The sequence below is a fragment of the Plasmodium malariae genome (genome assembly GCF_900090045.1).
Source record: "Plasmodium malariae genome assembly, chromosome: 5".
Taxonomy (NCBI): domain Eukaryota; phylum Apicomplexa; class Aconoidasida; order Haemosporida; family Plasmodiidae; genus Plasmodium; species Plasmodium malariae.
Window position 1 is genome coordinate 1807704 of NC_041779.1, and position 16799 is coordinate 1824502.

The 16799-nt window shown below is 19.0% G+C and overlaps 3 protein-coding genes across 3 annotated transcripts; 2 read left to right on the plus strand and 1 right to left on the minus strand.

Annotated features, from left to right (window-relative positions):
- Positions 1 to 1852: 1852 nt before the first annotated feature.
- PmUG01_05044000 (STP1 protein) lies at positions 1853 to 4426 on the minus strand (the record flags this gene model as incomplete). Its single annotated transcript, XM_029003654.1, has 3 exons — positions 1853 to 2994; positions 3260 to 4283; positions 4406 to 4426. The coding sequence occupies 3 exons, from the start codon at positions 4424 to 4426 to the stop codon at positions 1853 to 1855; spliced, it is 2187 nt and encodes a 728-aa protein (XP_028860579.1).
- A 6291-nt stretch (positions 4427 to 10717) lies between these two features.
- On the plus strand, positions 10718 to 11699 carry PmUG01_05044100 (fam-l protein; the record flags this gene model as incomplete). Its single annotated transcript, XM_029003656.1, has 2 exons — positions 10718 to 10804; positions 10932 to 11699. 2 exons carry the CDS (start codon positions 10718 to 10720, stop codon positions 11697 to 11699), a joined length of 855 nt encoding a protein of 284 aa, XP_028860580.1.
- Positions 11700 to 15209: 3510 nt separating this feature from the next.
- Positions 15210 to 16091, plus strand: PmUG01_05044200 (fam-m protein; the record flags this gene model as incomplete). The annotated part of the gene is made up of 2 exons (XM_029003657.1): positions 15210 to 15296; positions 15414 to 16091. 2 exons carry the CDS (start codon positions 15210 to 15212, stop codon positions 16089 to 16091), a joined length of 765 nt encoding a protein of 254 aa, XP_028860581.1.
- Positions 16092 to 16799: the final 708 nt, after the last annotated feature.

Here is a 16799-nt window from a genome sequence, read left to right on the forward strand (position 1 = left end):
ACTTTCTTAATGAAATATTATTAATATATAATAATATTTTTGTTTTATGTATTCTAAGGATATTCTATTACAAAGGCGCATACGTATTTCAATTTGCACTGTATTTCCCGATAGTTATAATTATAAATATATTAAAAAAATATATTTTTGCTTATTTTAATTATTAGTAAAATTTCTCTATAATGAGCATGTTTAAACAGTACATAAAATGGTGCTTTTATATTATTTGCTTAATACATTCCATTAAATAAAAGTTTATAATATAATTATTTTTATGGTATATGGTAAAAGTAAAAAGTTATTATCAAAATGGAATTTATAAATTTTCACAAATAAATATAGTATCCTTTTATTTTATAAATGTTGATACATATGTGATAATATAAAAAATAATACAAAAAATCTAATAAACATTAATTTTATTAAGTAGAAAAATAAAAAATATTACTGTGTATTTAGAAAAAAGCAAAATAAAAAGAAAAAGATGAAAATGAAAATTAATTAAAATCATTTAAAGCTTAGAAAGAAAGTTACTGAAAATGTTTTATTAATATAAAATAATAAAAATAAAATAAGAAATTTAATTAAAAGGAAACAAATAAAAATATATAATATATTGTAAATATCCTATAAAATAATTATATTTTCTTTTATTTCTTTTTCGTTTTAAAAATATGTTGAAACTTATTAATTCAGTTCTCTTAAATTTATGAATTTATTTGTATTTAACCTTTATTCATTTGATTTCATAGAAGTATTACTACATTATCACATAGAAATTAAAAAAAATGGCAAAAAGTACAAGAATTCTACTTTATTTTTGTTTATATCTTATTTTAAAATATTAAATGATTGTTAATATAAAACATTATTTATTCATCATATTTCCATTATTATAATATTTTAATCATTCAATCAATTTCATTATTTTACTAATTATATAATTATAAAAGTTATAAGAACTAACGTAAAACAAGTTAATTTTGTCAATGTACATATATATGAACACATTTTATTGTTGTTTACATATTTATTACATAGAAAATTAAATTCTTTATTAAGAAATAGAATTGTTATATATGATTTTCTAATTCTGTGAACAGATAAATAATTGAGAAGAATACATGTATATCTGACAAATAAGGGGTTAAAAATTTACAATAAATAAACACTATTAATATGAAAATATCTATTAAAGCTTAACAGAATTAGAATTCTTAAGTATATATTATATTTTTTTTATAATATATTTTATAACATAAATTGTGCATGAAATAACATCACGCTTTAACATATTAAAAAAAATTATTTTTATAATAATTTAGATATGAAACCATCGAATAATCGAAATGTTTAAAAGATATAAATAATTATATTTATATATGTGAAAACAACTGTATATTATGAAGTAATGTAATAAAATAGAATTATATTTAAATTTTTGTAATAATATTGTAAAAAATTAAGAATTGTATTACAATTTATTTATTTTGTTTTTCTTTTTTTATTCCAAATTATAATTTTTTCCAAGTTTAACATATTCGGAAAATATTAATATTAATTTTTTTTATTTTATGTTTATTAATATCTTATTATTTTTATTGAATCAAGTATTGATATAGAGCTCTAATGGATAATATTATAGATATAAAAAATTGTATATATAATTGGAATATATTTTAAGTGCCTTCATTTCAAACTTCATATTTCATGCTTCTTTTTTTTTACTTATCACTTTACATTGTTCTATTTTATTTCCTACATACATTACAAAATTTAAATGCTATATTTCACTAACAGCTTTTTTTTCTTAAATATCATCTAAATATATGTTGGATGTATAACTGTAAATCTATAAAATATGGTTTTCTTCTATATCATCTGATTTTTTTACTTTCCCATCATTATCTATAGAATTTACGTGTGTATCATCTTCTCTTATCCAATGTTCTATCTGATTCATGAAATTGTCCTCCTCAGTATATGCATGAATTTCCTTATTTCTTATTTTTTCTAAATCATTGCAGTTATATTCAATTATTTTTTCTGTAATTTTTTGTCTTTTATCTGAATATTCTTCTGCCTTCATTTCATTTATGGAACTATCCAAATACGATTCACTATTTTCAAAATCTACCTCTTTTTTGCATTCTTCTATTATTGTCATAAGCACGAGAATACATAGCTTTGTTAATAATTTTTTTTTTATATATTTATATAATTCTTCATAATTTTTTTTGTGGGGTAATTCTTCTATATTTATTAGTGATGCGTAATTTATGGTTTCTTCGTTTATAGAATCTTTTGACATGTTCTGCAACATTTCTGCCAATTCTTTGAGACAGTCCTGTTCCAAATATTGTTCTATAAAAGTACTCTTTTCCGATATCCATTGTTTCCATAGATCTTTTTCTATTTCTAGAAAAGGAACTCTGTGATTGTCATTGGAAGATTTCTTTTTTAATTCTTCCATTTCTTTTATGTATGCTTTTTCTTTTTTCCATTCATTTTTCAAATTATTAAACCAATCTACTTTTTTCAATTTTTCAGAAATATATCTATGGCTGTCTATCCATTTATTCCATAGAATATTTTGTTTTTTAATATCATTATTAATTTTAATAATTTGTGTTATTTGATCATCATCTGTTAAATTGAGATAAGTCCTATAAAACATTTTTGTGAACTCATCTATACATATTTCTAGGAATTCCTCTTTTTTGTTTTTCCATTCTTCATTTCCGCATTCTTCGAGTATTTCCATATGTATTTCTATTATGGTTTTGGACCTGTCTTTTTTTCGGCTTGACGAGTTTAAATTTTTTGTAAGTTCATTTATTTTAATTTTTTTTATGAGTTCTTCCTCATCATATATCAAGTGCTCCAAATGATCATCTATTAAAAGCTCACTTTTATTGTTAGAAAATGAAGGTACTAATAATCTAAGAAATTTTGAGTGTCCTCTTCTTATCTTTTTTTTTTTTTTAATCATTCCTATTAATATGTACTAAGATATAAAAAATACAAAATTATAAAATATATTATTGCAATAATAAAATGTTTATCATATTTTTAAGCTTTTATTTTTATATTACCTTAATAAACAGAGATAATATAATAATAATTACAATGCTTATTAAAATGGATGATATATTTGTGGAGGATTGGTTTCCTTTTGGTTCTGTAATATTTTGTTAAATATATATAATATTTTATGTAGTCATTTGTAAAACAGTAAAATAAGTAGCATTATTGATACCTAGAGCTGTAGAAAATGAAGAATGTGAAGTAGAAAGTGAGGAAAAACTTGACGCATAAGTAGGTGGAGAAATAATTTTAGAATTAGGAAGTGCCCCCGAATTTTCAGGATTTGGAGATTGTAATATAGTAGCTTCTTCATTTTGCAAACGTGGAGATTTAATATCTGTAGTTGGATTCGATGGTTCAATCTGTGAGGGTGCTGTAACTTCATTTTCTTTAGTTGCATGTTGATTAGCTGAATGTTTAAGTACCTCTTCATGATGAAGTTTTTCTGAGTGTGATGTTTGAACATTAGGAGAATTTTCCTCTTGAGATAAAGATTGTTTTAGAGATTTAGAGGGTTCTTGAGCTTTATTTTCACGTAGTGATTCTTCTGAAACTTCATTTATCTCTTCAGGTGTGATGTGTGCACTTATTCTTGTATTAGACACTGAGCATTTACTAACTTTTTGAAAAGTTTGAGATTTCATTATGTCACAATTTTTTGTTGAAAATTTGGATAAAGATATTTTGTTTTTGCATTTGGAATGTAAGAGACTCTTCTTATTATTAAAATGATCCTCCCTGTCTTTAATCCATATATTATATTCTGCACATTTATTTATACAATTCTCATCACTATTACAGTCATATATGCTACTATTATTTTTTTTATACTTACTTAGTATTTGCATATATTGTTTTTTTTTTTCGCAGAAATCGTAAGCATCATAAATTAATTCTAAAAGTTTTTTTTCTTCATTGTTAAAAATCATAAAACATCCACCATGTTGAGTAATCCCTGTAAAGTTCTTACTATACCAAGTTCTTAGTGATCCTTTCCAAATATATTCTTGAATATATCCATTTGGGTGTTTCGAATTAATTAGATAATCAGCCAGGTTCTTGCATTTTTCTCTAAATTTTTCTTTTTTATTTTCACTTTTTAAAGAAGAGACTTGAGATTTAATATTAGCACCAACTTGTTTAAATACTTGTTGTGAATACAAATTTATTGCTGTAATACCCTGGACAACTGGGTACTATATTTGGAATTATTATGAATTATTTAGGCATTATTTTTTATGGTAGATATCTTATAATTTTATAGCATATATGGAATTTATAATTAAAATTGTGCATCTTAAAAAATTATGAATATTACCGAGTTAAAACAATTTTCCATGGTGACTATAATATTAAAGTGTGCTCTGAATATATATCTGAAAGAAAAAATAAAAATTTATTATGTTATATTTTACAAAAGCATATTCTTAAATTAATATTTCCTAATTAAAGGAAATTATAAAATTATCATTTACATAAGAATTTTTATATGAAATATTAAATAATGAATGAACTACTATTTATTTTATAATCTATTTATATTAACCATAAATATATAAGAACTAGATATTTATCTAAACTTACTTTAATATTTAATACAAGTTAAGTAAATATTTTTATGAACAATTTCATGTTTTCTATATAAAGAGAAAGTCAAGTTGCTGACAATATAAACCTACATATGAGATGCATCATGTAATATACAATTCATTATGGAAAAACAGTATTAATATACTGCATTTTTTCCTTTTATTTTAATGAAGACCAAAAAATATAAATAAAATTGTATGTATTAATACAAATAATTCACCGTATTATTATGTTTCTCTGAAACTATATAATCTAAAAAACACATAATTATTAGTACTGTTAGTATGTTTATATTTTATTATATTATTTTTGTTATTTATTTTTAATATTAGCTATAATTTTGCCATAATTATTTTGTTAATTCTTTTACGTATTTACTACTTATGTCTAAGGATCAGAATAGATAATATATAAATTATACTAAATTTTCGATGTGATACTAGACACCTCATGTAATTAAACTGTAACTGACACTTAATATTATATATATATATCATTTATCCAAAATTTAACTATTTGTGATATATATATAATTTCATTGACAAATTCTAAAATAGAGTAATATATTTCATATATATATGTTTTGTACATGCGTATTACTTCTTTTATTTATGAATGAATTCATACTGGCAATATTTTAATTAATAAAATGAATATTTAGATATATTAAATAAAAAAAGCAAATTCAACTATTTATTCGAAATAAGTATAATTCTCTGGATATTTTTATAACAAAATTAATTATTCTATACATTTAAAAAAGCAGTAAATTATATTATAATGTTTTAATGAATAATATTAATAATATTATATTTCCATGTAAATGAATTATTATACTACATTAAATTATATAAAAAATATTGAACCCCCTAATTTTGTTTTTGTAATTATTTAAAGATATATTCTAATGAATATATCAAAAAAATAACCTTTATTTTTTGTTTTTATTTTGCATAACTATATGAGAATATCATTTATACAACAATGACAAATATGTTTTACCATAAAAAATGAAAAAGTTAATATATTATTTTATAATACATTTTAATATATGAATCACTATATGGAATTACATAAAATTTTAAATGTATTGAGAATATCATAGGTTAATGAACCATAATTTAAAAATACAGTTACTAATTTTAATTTTTCTTTTGAAACTAGAACACAAGAGATGTGGAATAATAAGTAAATTAATAAATAAATGCATTTTAATTACAAACTTTTGTAAATAATTACTTAACATAAACAAATTAGTTATTTCGTTAATGTTTAATCATTTTGCTCTATTAAGGTGTTATTGGTTTTATTTATTTATAATTTCTAAATTTATATTTATACAAATTTTTTGTTCTATATATTTTTTTTTTTTATTTACTTATTTTATATCTGATTTACTTTAAATATATGTTAATTAATAAGGCTACATGTGGAAATATACGTAAAAATATTTTATTTTTTTTCTAGGAATTATATTTTTAAATCTTTATGTTTGAATACATTATGCATGTGATACGCATACTACATAAATAACATATAATATTAGATGCATAAGTAGTCACATAAAAAAATATATTAATTTCCTAAATATATGAGAACCTACTGGAAGAAATTCAAATTAATTGCTTTAAATATTTATATAACAATTTTTTTTTTTTTTTTCTTCTTTATTATTTTTTTTATAGTCTTATAAATATATATATATTTTGTTTTTTTATTGTTTTATAAATATATATATATATATATATATATATATATATATATATATATATATATATATATATAATTTTTTTTTAAAATATATTTCTCGTTATTTTGTTGTAATATATGAACAAATTTATTATATATTAATGTAGTTCACCCTTTACATTTTATTCAGAGTAATGCAAAAATTAATAAATATTCATATTAGTTATTAAATATTCCTTCATAATGCCACGAATATATTATTTATTTAAAAAATATTTAACAATAAAATATATAAAATGATAGGTAAATTTTTCACATAAATTATACTAACAGAATATCAATGGATATATATGACGAAGTAGAGGATGAAGATGAAATATATATACAGCTAATACAATGTTACATTTTTTGGTAACTTTAAATAATATAACATATTTTTTTCTTATTAATTATGTATAAAAGAACAACGCAGTAACTGTGATATATATTACTATAAATAGAATTTACGTATTAAAATTTATAGTTCATATTATATGACATACATATATATAATAATTAATACCCTCTAATAATGAATACATCCTTAAAAATAATGTATATGAGAAAATTTATTTTATGATATATTTTAATTTTACATACATTATTTTAGTTGTAGATATAAATATATAATCGAAACACTCTATAAAAGTAACTTATATATATATATATGATTTCAACAAATATGAAATAAATTTTATTTGTCTTTGTTATCTTAATGTAAAATATTTGATAATATAGTTATGTTTTAAATAATATGTTTACTCCTTTTGATTTACATATAATTGCAATATTTTCAATTCATTTAATATAAAATTCTATGATTTTAACAAAGATAATTTAAAATTTGTGTTCAATAATTTATTACATTCACACTATTTAATTAAATAAGTACAAATGTTATTACTTAAGTTCAATTATATATAAAAGGACAAGTTATATTTATTATTAAGAAAAGTTAGTTAATTTAATGATTAATCTGTAAGTTTGTTACAGCTATTATTAACGTTAATATTTTATAATTATTAATTCGTCTTTTCTCTTAGATTTCCACTTATACATATAATATGGATAGGTTGTTTATAAAAAGTAATACGCTTTTTGTGTATGGGTGTATTAAATGATAATATAGGTACAGGATATCAAATTAGAATTGAAGATTTTTCACAATTTATATGTATCTACTTGATAAAATATAACTTTTCATAAATATTTTTTTTTTGATTTCCTATATTTTTTTCTTTTACCTTTGTAAACTTGTTCAAACGAGTCTTATTACGCTAAAGTTTTGTCGTTCTATTAGATTTATACTCATTTATACGGTACTGCTTCTACAATATTAATATTAAAAAAAGTTGTTATAATCTTTTTTTTTTTGGTATTTTCTAAAAAAACACTTTCTTTAAGTTTTTTATTACTTTATGTTATATGCGGAACGATCCTTATTATTGAACATTTATAAATAAGAATTTACTACAATATAACATGTTATATAACACCTGTTGTTACGTGAATATTTTAGATTATTTTCAGAATTCAAGCTATTTTATTAATCATTTTTTTTATCTAAATATTTCGAAATAATTATATTTGTTTTTTATTGAATAGAATAGGAAAATTAAAATAGCATAAGCTATTATTAGAAAATATTACATATTTTTCAATACATCACTATTACGATATTAATGTCTTGTCTGAGGAGATTGGATATTTGTAAAGATGTGCTTGAAATATTTGAATAGAATAATTTATATTTTTAAATAAATAATATTAAAAATACTGCAATATATGTTAATGTTATTAAAGGATATAAACAAATATATCCAAATGTAGTAGTTCAGAAAGAGTTTGTACCAATGGTACGCTATCTTAGAAAGAGTATTTGACATAAATGATGTATCATTGAGATTCTACAGGTTCATTTAGTTTATTAGTATATTTTAAGCTGTTCATGTGTTAGAACCTAGCCATACGATTTTTATTACTATTATATTCATTTTTAACGTTTTCCGTTTATGTACAAAAAATATTTCATTTTTATATAACACGTACATTTATATGGATATTATATAATAAATAATATTTTTCACCATATATAAGCATACTATATATATTAATTGAAAAATAAAAATTTACTAAAATTAAAACGAATATAAAATGTGTTAAAAATATAAAAAAGGGGGGATTTTCAGGAATTTTACCTTTGTTGAACAACAAAAGAATAGATCCATTTAAGTTACGGTTGAAACCAAGTTACACAATAAATTGGATAAAAATTGCTTATTTAAATGAACGCATTACTTATTGCATATGTTAGAATATACAATTTTCATAAACATGAAATGATGTTATGGAAATTGTAATCTAATATTATATTTATCTTCTTTTATATGTATGTACTAAGTATTAATAATATTATTAAATAAACATAAACATGACATAATTAGAAAAGTATTTAAACACTACTGTTATATTATAAACAACAAAGACATATGACATATATATAAGGGAAAAATTAAATATTTCCCTGTAAATTAATATATTTATATATGGTCTCTTTATTTAGAGAATGTAAATAATCTAGATGAATAACTTATTGTTTCTTAAAATAAATAGATCAAAAAATACATAGGATCAATAAATGTTTCTAAAAATAACAATATTTATAAGTAAATATTTAGCAGTATTTTATTATATAGTGCACTTATTTTTCATAATATATTTACAATTTTTGTGTATAGATTATTATAAATTTTTATAATGGATTAAAGCACATTATATACATAAGAATTAGGTGAGAGAAAAAATGTGAGCTGTTCAAAATGTTCGAAAAAATAGAACCTGAGTGTCTTCATAAAAGTTATAATGAAACTAATGTACATATTAAAATATCAAATTATGTTAATTTTAATATATGTAATTTTTTTTTCCTTGTTTTTGTAAATTATAAATAGTATTTTGGTTTCATCTGTTTGTTTTTTAAGTTTTAATTATTAACTGGAAAGATAGTAATTTTTAAGGACATCAATAATATAAAGTGAATGTTCTTTTGACTGGAATATTTTTTTATAAAACTTTTTTATAATTAAATTTCTAATGGTTACAATATGTAAGAGATAAATATTGGAATAATATATTTATACTCATTCATTTCAGTTACCATGTAAAATATGTTTCTGTGATTATGTATTTTCAAAAGAATATATAAAAAGTAATTTATTCTTTCTAATATTATGAATTGAATAATCACTAAGTAATATATCTTAGTTGAATATATTTTTATTATTTCACAATTTAAGCATATTATATCATATATATATAATTAGTAAATTTGCTTCAATTGATATATTTTTAAATTAATGAAATTTAATGTAACAATTATATATCTGCTTTACCTTTAAACTTTTTTTTTTTTTTTTAATATTTTTATATCACTTTGGAATATATATATTAAAAAAAAAATTTAAAAATCTATGTATATGAATGTAAAAAAATTTCTTTTATATGGAAGGTATAACTTAAACGTAATTAAAAATTGTGATTTTCAAATATTAAGGTGCAAAAATAAGAAATCACACCTTGTTTGCTCTTACAATATATATATCTACATAGATTAAGTAGTTCCATAAATTTCTATCTTAAAAAGAAATTATATACTATAAAAAAGTATATTTACTTGAGGAGGAATTAATGCATTTGTCCTAATTAATATAATTAATATGTTTTTTTCTTATATTATTATGATTATTGTATTATTATAATAATTGATATTTTATTAATAAAAATCAACGTTTTCAAAATAAAAATTTATATAATCAGAATTATTAATTGTTTATAATTTTTAACATTATTAATTATTTTCTTAATATATAGAGGAATATATTATATTTATATTCTCTACATTCTACATAGTGTATAAACTCAATATTTACATATAATATGTATTCGAATATTTTTTTCATAATTTATTCTGAAAAAGGTTAATAAAAATATTATATCATTATAACACTACACTGAATATTTAAATTATATATTTTAAATATATATGTATTAAATCGAATTATATGATTTCAAAGAAAGTTATTTTTTTTTTTAAATAAAATTAAGATAAATATTACATAATGCAATTTAAAAATTAATTTTGATTATAGAATATGTAACGTACATTATGGTTATGTATATTTTATTATATATTTATACAGAAATAATAAATTTTTTTTATTATTTTAAATATTTCGTTTTATCATTAGAAGTATATTCTATTATTATTAACTTCTTCTTTATTGATTCTATTATAATAATAAATATCTGTATAATGGAACAAAAAACAAAAACCCTCTTACTTATTGATATGGTTGAGATTATCCTATTATCTTGGATTCTTAATTTTAACAGTGATGTTGTATGAAAATATTATTTAAGGATATTTGTAATCATAACATTTTTTGGTTTTTTTCTGTATTAATACTTTTTTTTTACCTCTGTATTATTTATACTATTAAATAAAAAATATTTACATTTTTTTTTAGGGCATGTTTGACATTCCATTGAATAAGTATTGCAATTGTACGAAAGAATTAGAAGCAAGAAATTATCGATTACTAGGAGGATATAAGTATAATATCGATTCAAAGGATATATTTACAAAAGAACAAATGCCAAATATTGGTTTGACCAACAAAAAAGATACATGTAGCAGAGAGGATGGGGTGGAAAGCAAAATGAATAAATCAAATGGATGTTCACCAAGTATGACAAGAAATCGTAAAAGAGATATGAATAAAAAATCTTGTACATTTGAGACCAAAAAATACTCCCGTTTGGAAAAAAAAATATTCAAGGAGCTTGATTATGAGAATTTTCTTAAAAAAAACAGAACAATTACTAATAAGATGTACAAAAAAATAATGCTTAAAAAATACAGATTACGATTTACTTTACCTTTATTATTTTTTTCACTGTTATTAATCATACTCTTAGTAGATTTATCATGGGGTTTGATTGATGGGAATAAGGGGTTATGGGATGCATTAGGGGTTTTGACCCATTTAAGAACCTTGGCTAATGGTTCTCTGAAAAACTTTTTAGAAAAATTGAAAGAGTTAAAAGGGTTTTGGAAACCTGCTTTTAATGCAACATCGAGAGCTGTTAGTAAAATAGACGTATTATGGCATTTATTTGGTATTCTAATATATTTCATACCGTTCGTTATATTGGGTTTCACATTAATATTAGGGATTATTTATTATCATAAAAAAGTTAAAAAATATGAAAAAATCAAGTTCAGAAAAAGGTAAAACGAATAGTAAGAGATATTATACTTTTTAAAAAGAAATACCCAATAAGAACTAATATATATTATCTTTAGTGATATTCTTAATAAATATTCTCAAAACAGTATATATTTTATAGGTAAATTTACATAAATATACCGATAAATATATTCAACTGTAAAAAAATATGTCTTAATTTTTTTTGTGAATATACATGTTTTAATTTTTTTAAATGTGTTCATTAATATGTTATCTCTGTTTAATGTTGCATTTTCGATTTTTTTATATATTTTTTTATATGTAAGTAGGTTTTTATGAGAAATAAAATTTTCTGAGTTAAAATTAATATATAATAGGATAATTTACATAATTATATTGAAATAGTATGTTAATTTATAAATATAATATGTGGTACTTCCTATTTTTCCACAGATTAAGTCTAAAATTATTATTTATGGAAGTAATTATTAAAATGTATTATTCGATTTATATTAACTATAAATATGTCCTATTTTATAATTTATGTAAGAATGTGAATCTGTTTTGTTCCATTTACATACATATTTGTAATTAGTAAAACTATCATATATATTGTATAAAATATATTTTATGAAATATGTTTTATAGAATATATTTTTTGTTAATCCCTTTTTGAAAAAGGTGGAGATGTTTGGGGATGGTTTAATAGAAAAAAAAATGTATATAATTATATAATATATATATTAAATATTGATTATTTTTAATAGTTTTTTAAATTAAAATTATGAGTTTTTAAAATTAAAGGAAGAGCTAAAATAATTTAATTTATTATTAGTGTATTCGGCTGCGATATTAAAGATAATTTTGGAAATTCTACTTAAATATATATTATATTGAAAATATATAGAATATATAATTTGTTAATTTTTTTTTATTACAAAACAATAAAAGAAATTACTTTACGTTAATTGCAGATGAATGTATTATATTGTGGAATTGTTTTGTTTTGTTTTGTTTTTAATGATTATATATCTCTTAACGTGTTTTATATGTCTATGAAAATAAAAATTGTCTTTAACTGTAATGAATCTAATTTTATTTTTTTCTGAAATAATAAATTAAAATGTATTTAAATATTTTTATATATATTCTATTTTTCAAGATTGTCTATAATTATGTAATGTATAAAATTTTGAAAATGTTTTAAATATATATGAAAATATATGTAGTTTATAGAAACAATTAATAACATCTTCAAAATAATTACAATTTATTAAACACAATAAATAAGAAAAAACAATTATATTTTTTAGATAATTTATAAATAATATTGTTATTATTTTTTAGATAATTTTTAACAATTTGTATGTAAAAATTATATATTTGTTCGCTTTGTTTCATTCAATATATCTAATACAGAAATTTGGTTATGGAATGGTTTTTCGAATATTTTTATTTATTAAAATTGATTTTATATAGATATAAATGAACGCAAAAACATTAAATTATTATATTTTTTAGTTATTACACTTAAATACACATTTAAAAAATATTTTTATATAAATATAATGTCTCATTCATAATTATTTCTTTGTAAAAAGTATACTTAAGATAAAGGGAATAAGATATTATCATGTACAAGTAGTTGTTTCTAGGAAAGTGAAAACATATCTAATATACATTTTAATTAAAAGATCAAATATTTTTGTATTTTTTGTTAATTCTACAGATTAATATAATATATTCAAATATTTTATTTCATTCAAAAAAAATATATATCCATTGATATATGTAACAGTTCTATTATAGCAATAGGTATTTTATTTTTTGTTTTTTTATTATATTATTGTTACTTCTGAATATATATAGTTAAAAAAAAAAATAATAAAAAATTTAGTACATGATTATATATAATTTTCATTAAAATTATGTAATACCACTTGAACGCAAAGATTAGAACGTTTAAAAATTATGGTACGAATATAAAACAAAAGTCTTAATTTGACTTTAAAATAGATACTAAATCATATATTAGGTAGAATAAAATAAATTTAATTTTTTAAATATATTATACGCTAAAAAAATAATATATTAATTCAAGGAGTAATTGGATCATATGTTATATTTTAAAAAACATAAAATTATATTTTTTTCCATTTAATTTTTTTTATTATTTTATTGTTATAATAATTGATATTTTTTTTTAATAATAAGTCGTGAAATATAATGTTTATAATATTTAATTGTTATTAAGGTAATATCCATAAAATTTGTAATTAATATTTTAATAATAGATAAACATACTATATATGTATTCTAAATGTTGTATGTTTTATGGAAACTCAATATTTCAAAATAATATGGAATAAAATTTTTTTTCCGTAGTTTCTTAAGAAAAGTATTTGTAAAAATACTATTTAATTAGTACACTCGATGAAATAATTTAATAATATACATAGTATAATTAAGAATAAATTTAAATTATTTTATTTTAATGAAAGTGTAATTTTTAAAAATATTAAAATAAAAATTTTATAATACGTTTATAAATATATTTTTCTTTATATATATATTACAAAATTTATTACAGCAATGAACGTTTCATTAATTATTTACGAAGAAATAATAATTTTTTTTGTTTTAATATAAAGTATTATTAAAATTCGTTAAAATATGTTATTACATGAAAATATTACGTATACGTGTATATGTAAGGAATAATTCTCTTGTAATTTTAGGATTTTCTTTTTTTCTAATTGAATTACAATATTTAAAATATAAATTAATAAGGAAAAAAAAAAAAAAAAAAATGGATAAATTTAAAAATATTTTATTTACAATTAAACAGTGACTTATTTATAAAAATTATAATTTACAAAAATAAATGCATAATCATAAGAAATTATTTCTTGGATTTCTTTATGAATATATTTTCTCGTAAATTAGATATTACATTATAAATTATATTTTTTTAATTATATTTAGAATATCAAAAAAACTGCTTATTAATAAGAGGAATCTAAACTATGGATTATAATTAACACAACACAAAATATTTTCTTTATTTGTTATTTTACGCTATAATAATTAATATTTATTAAGAATAAAATATACTTGTTCTAAAAAATGCTGCTTGTAAAATTAGTATTATAAACAGGATAAATTCTTTAGTATACTTAATAAGCATTTTAATATATATTGGATCGTATTATATATATATATTCTATACATTCTCTATTGTTTATAAACTGAATATTTCCATATAATAAAAAATATTTAATACTGCATTAAATAAAAAGTTAAATTATATATATTGTATATTTATGAATGAATTCAAATTCTTTTATTTTAATGATACAATTTGTTTTTATATAACATTTAGGTAAAAAATATATAATACATTATTATATACCTTTTTATATGTAGTTGTTTAATTGTAAATTATAGTTGTATATATTTAATTAATATCTTAATAAAAAGCAAAAGATATTAATAAAAAAAATATGTTATTATTTATTCATTAGTTTGTATTTTATAATATTATAGATATATAATATGGAACTAAAAATTAATCCAATCTTATTTATTATAATAACTACTTTTACTTTTTTAAAGAGTATTTTCTCTTTTAACCATGATGGGGTATGATAATATTAGTTATGTTATTGTATTATACATAATTTCCGTGTTTTTGTTTTATTAATACAGTTTTTTACAATTAAAATATTTGTTCATTTGAATAATAATCTCTTTTTTTAGTTAACTTTTAACAAATTTGTAGGTGAGAATTTTATGCAGTGTAGAATATTAGACAAAAGAAATTATCGATTACTAGCAAAATGTAAAGAGGATAAAGATTCAAATAACATATATTTGAACGAATTTTTTCAAAATAATGATAAAAAAGAAAATAAATTTATAACTAATAATAAGAAATGGAATAAAGAAAAAAACACGAAATCCAACAAAAGTTTATTAAATAAATCTCAGTACTATACAGAAGTTATAGATTACAATAATGGAATATTTGATGGAAAACATTTTCATTTTGAAAAAAAATTAATAAGAAAAAAAGATTATGATGCTTTTTTAGAAAAAAAGAGGAGAATTAGAGATATATCTTTAAAAAAAATAAAATTTAAAAGTTACAGATTTGGAAATGCCATATTTTTACTTTTTTTATTGTTGGGAATAGGTTTACCCATATTACAAGGATTAAATCTATTACAAAAAGCTGGAGATGCGATTAAAAATTTAGGACCTATGAATAGTGTGTGGTCAGCTATAGAAACATGTTTAGGTTCGGCAAAAAATCATTTTTTTTTTATAGCATATAGCACAATTATCTTTATATTAGTTGTTATACTTGTAATAGTAATTCCTAAAATTTTAAGAAATAATGAAAAATATAACAGAATTAAGGCGATGTATGAGTAAAGTGCATAACAAGAAACATGTTTTTTTATATAACTTATATATATGAAACGTTATATGTAATATCTTTAGTTTATATACTTAATAAACATACATATTGTTTCTATAATTTTATTAATGTACATGGATTTAGAACGTAATACTTATAATTAATACTTATAAATTATGTTCTTTGTCTGTTGGTAAATTTGAATGTATTAATAATTGTCATTTTTTCTTATAAATTATTGTTGAATCAAAATAAAATAACATCATGTAATATATGCATTTCTGTATATAATTAGATTCTTATAAGAAACATATATAAGTGAATTAAAATTAATATATAATATTAATGAAGAAGTGTTAGAATTTCCGTTTTAAACGAAAAGTACTTGTATTTATTTTATATTCTTGAATAATAATATAATTATCTGTTGACATACTTAAGAAATTATATGATGAACTTTACATTAAAAATGAATATTTTTTTTTTTGTATTTAATGTAAAGTAATATATATATTATTTTACAATGATTTCTATATATTTTACTCCAATATAAACATAATATTTGTTATATAAATAATTTTTATTAGAAATATGGCATAACATAAAAATAATTATTAATAAATTTTGTAAGAAGTTTGATTTTGTTTCTTTAACGGTGTACGTAGGGAATTAGAATTGTATAATAAAATAATATTCTTATAAAGTAATATTCCTTTGGTAGT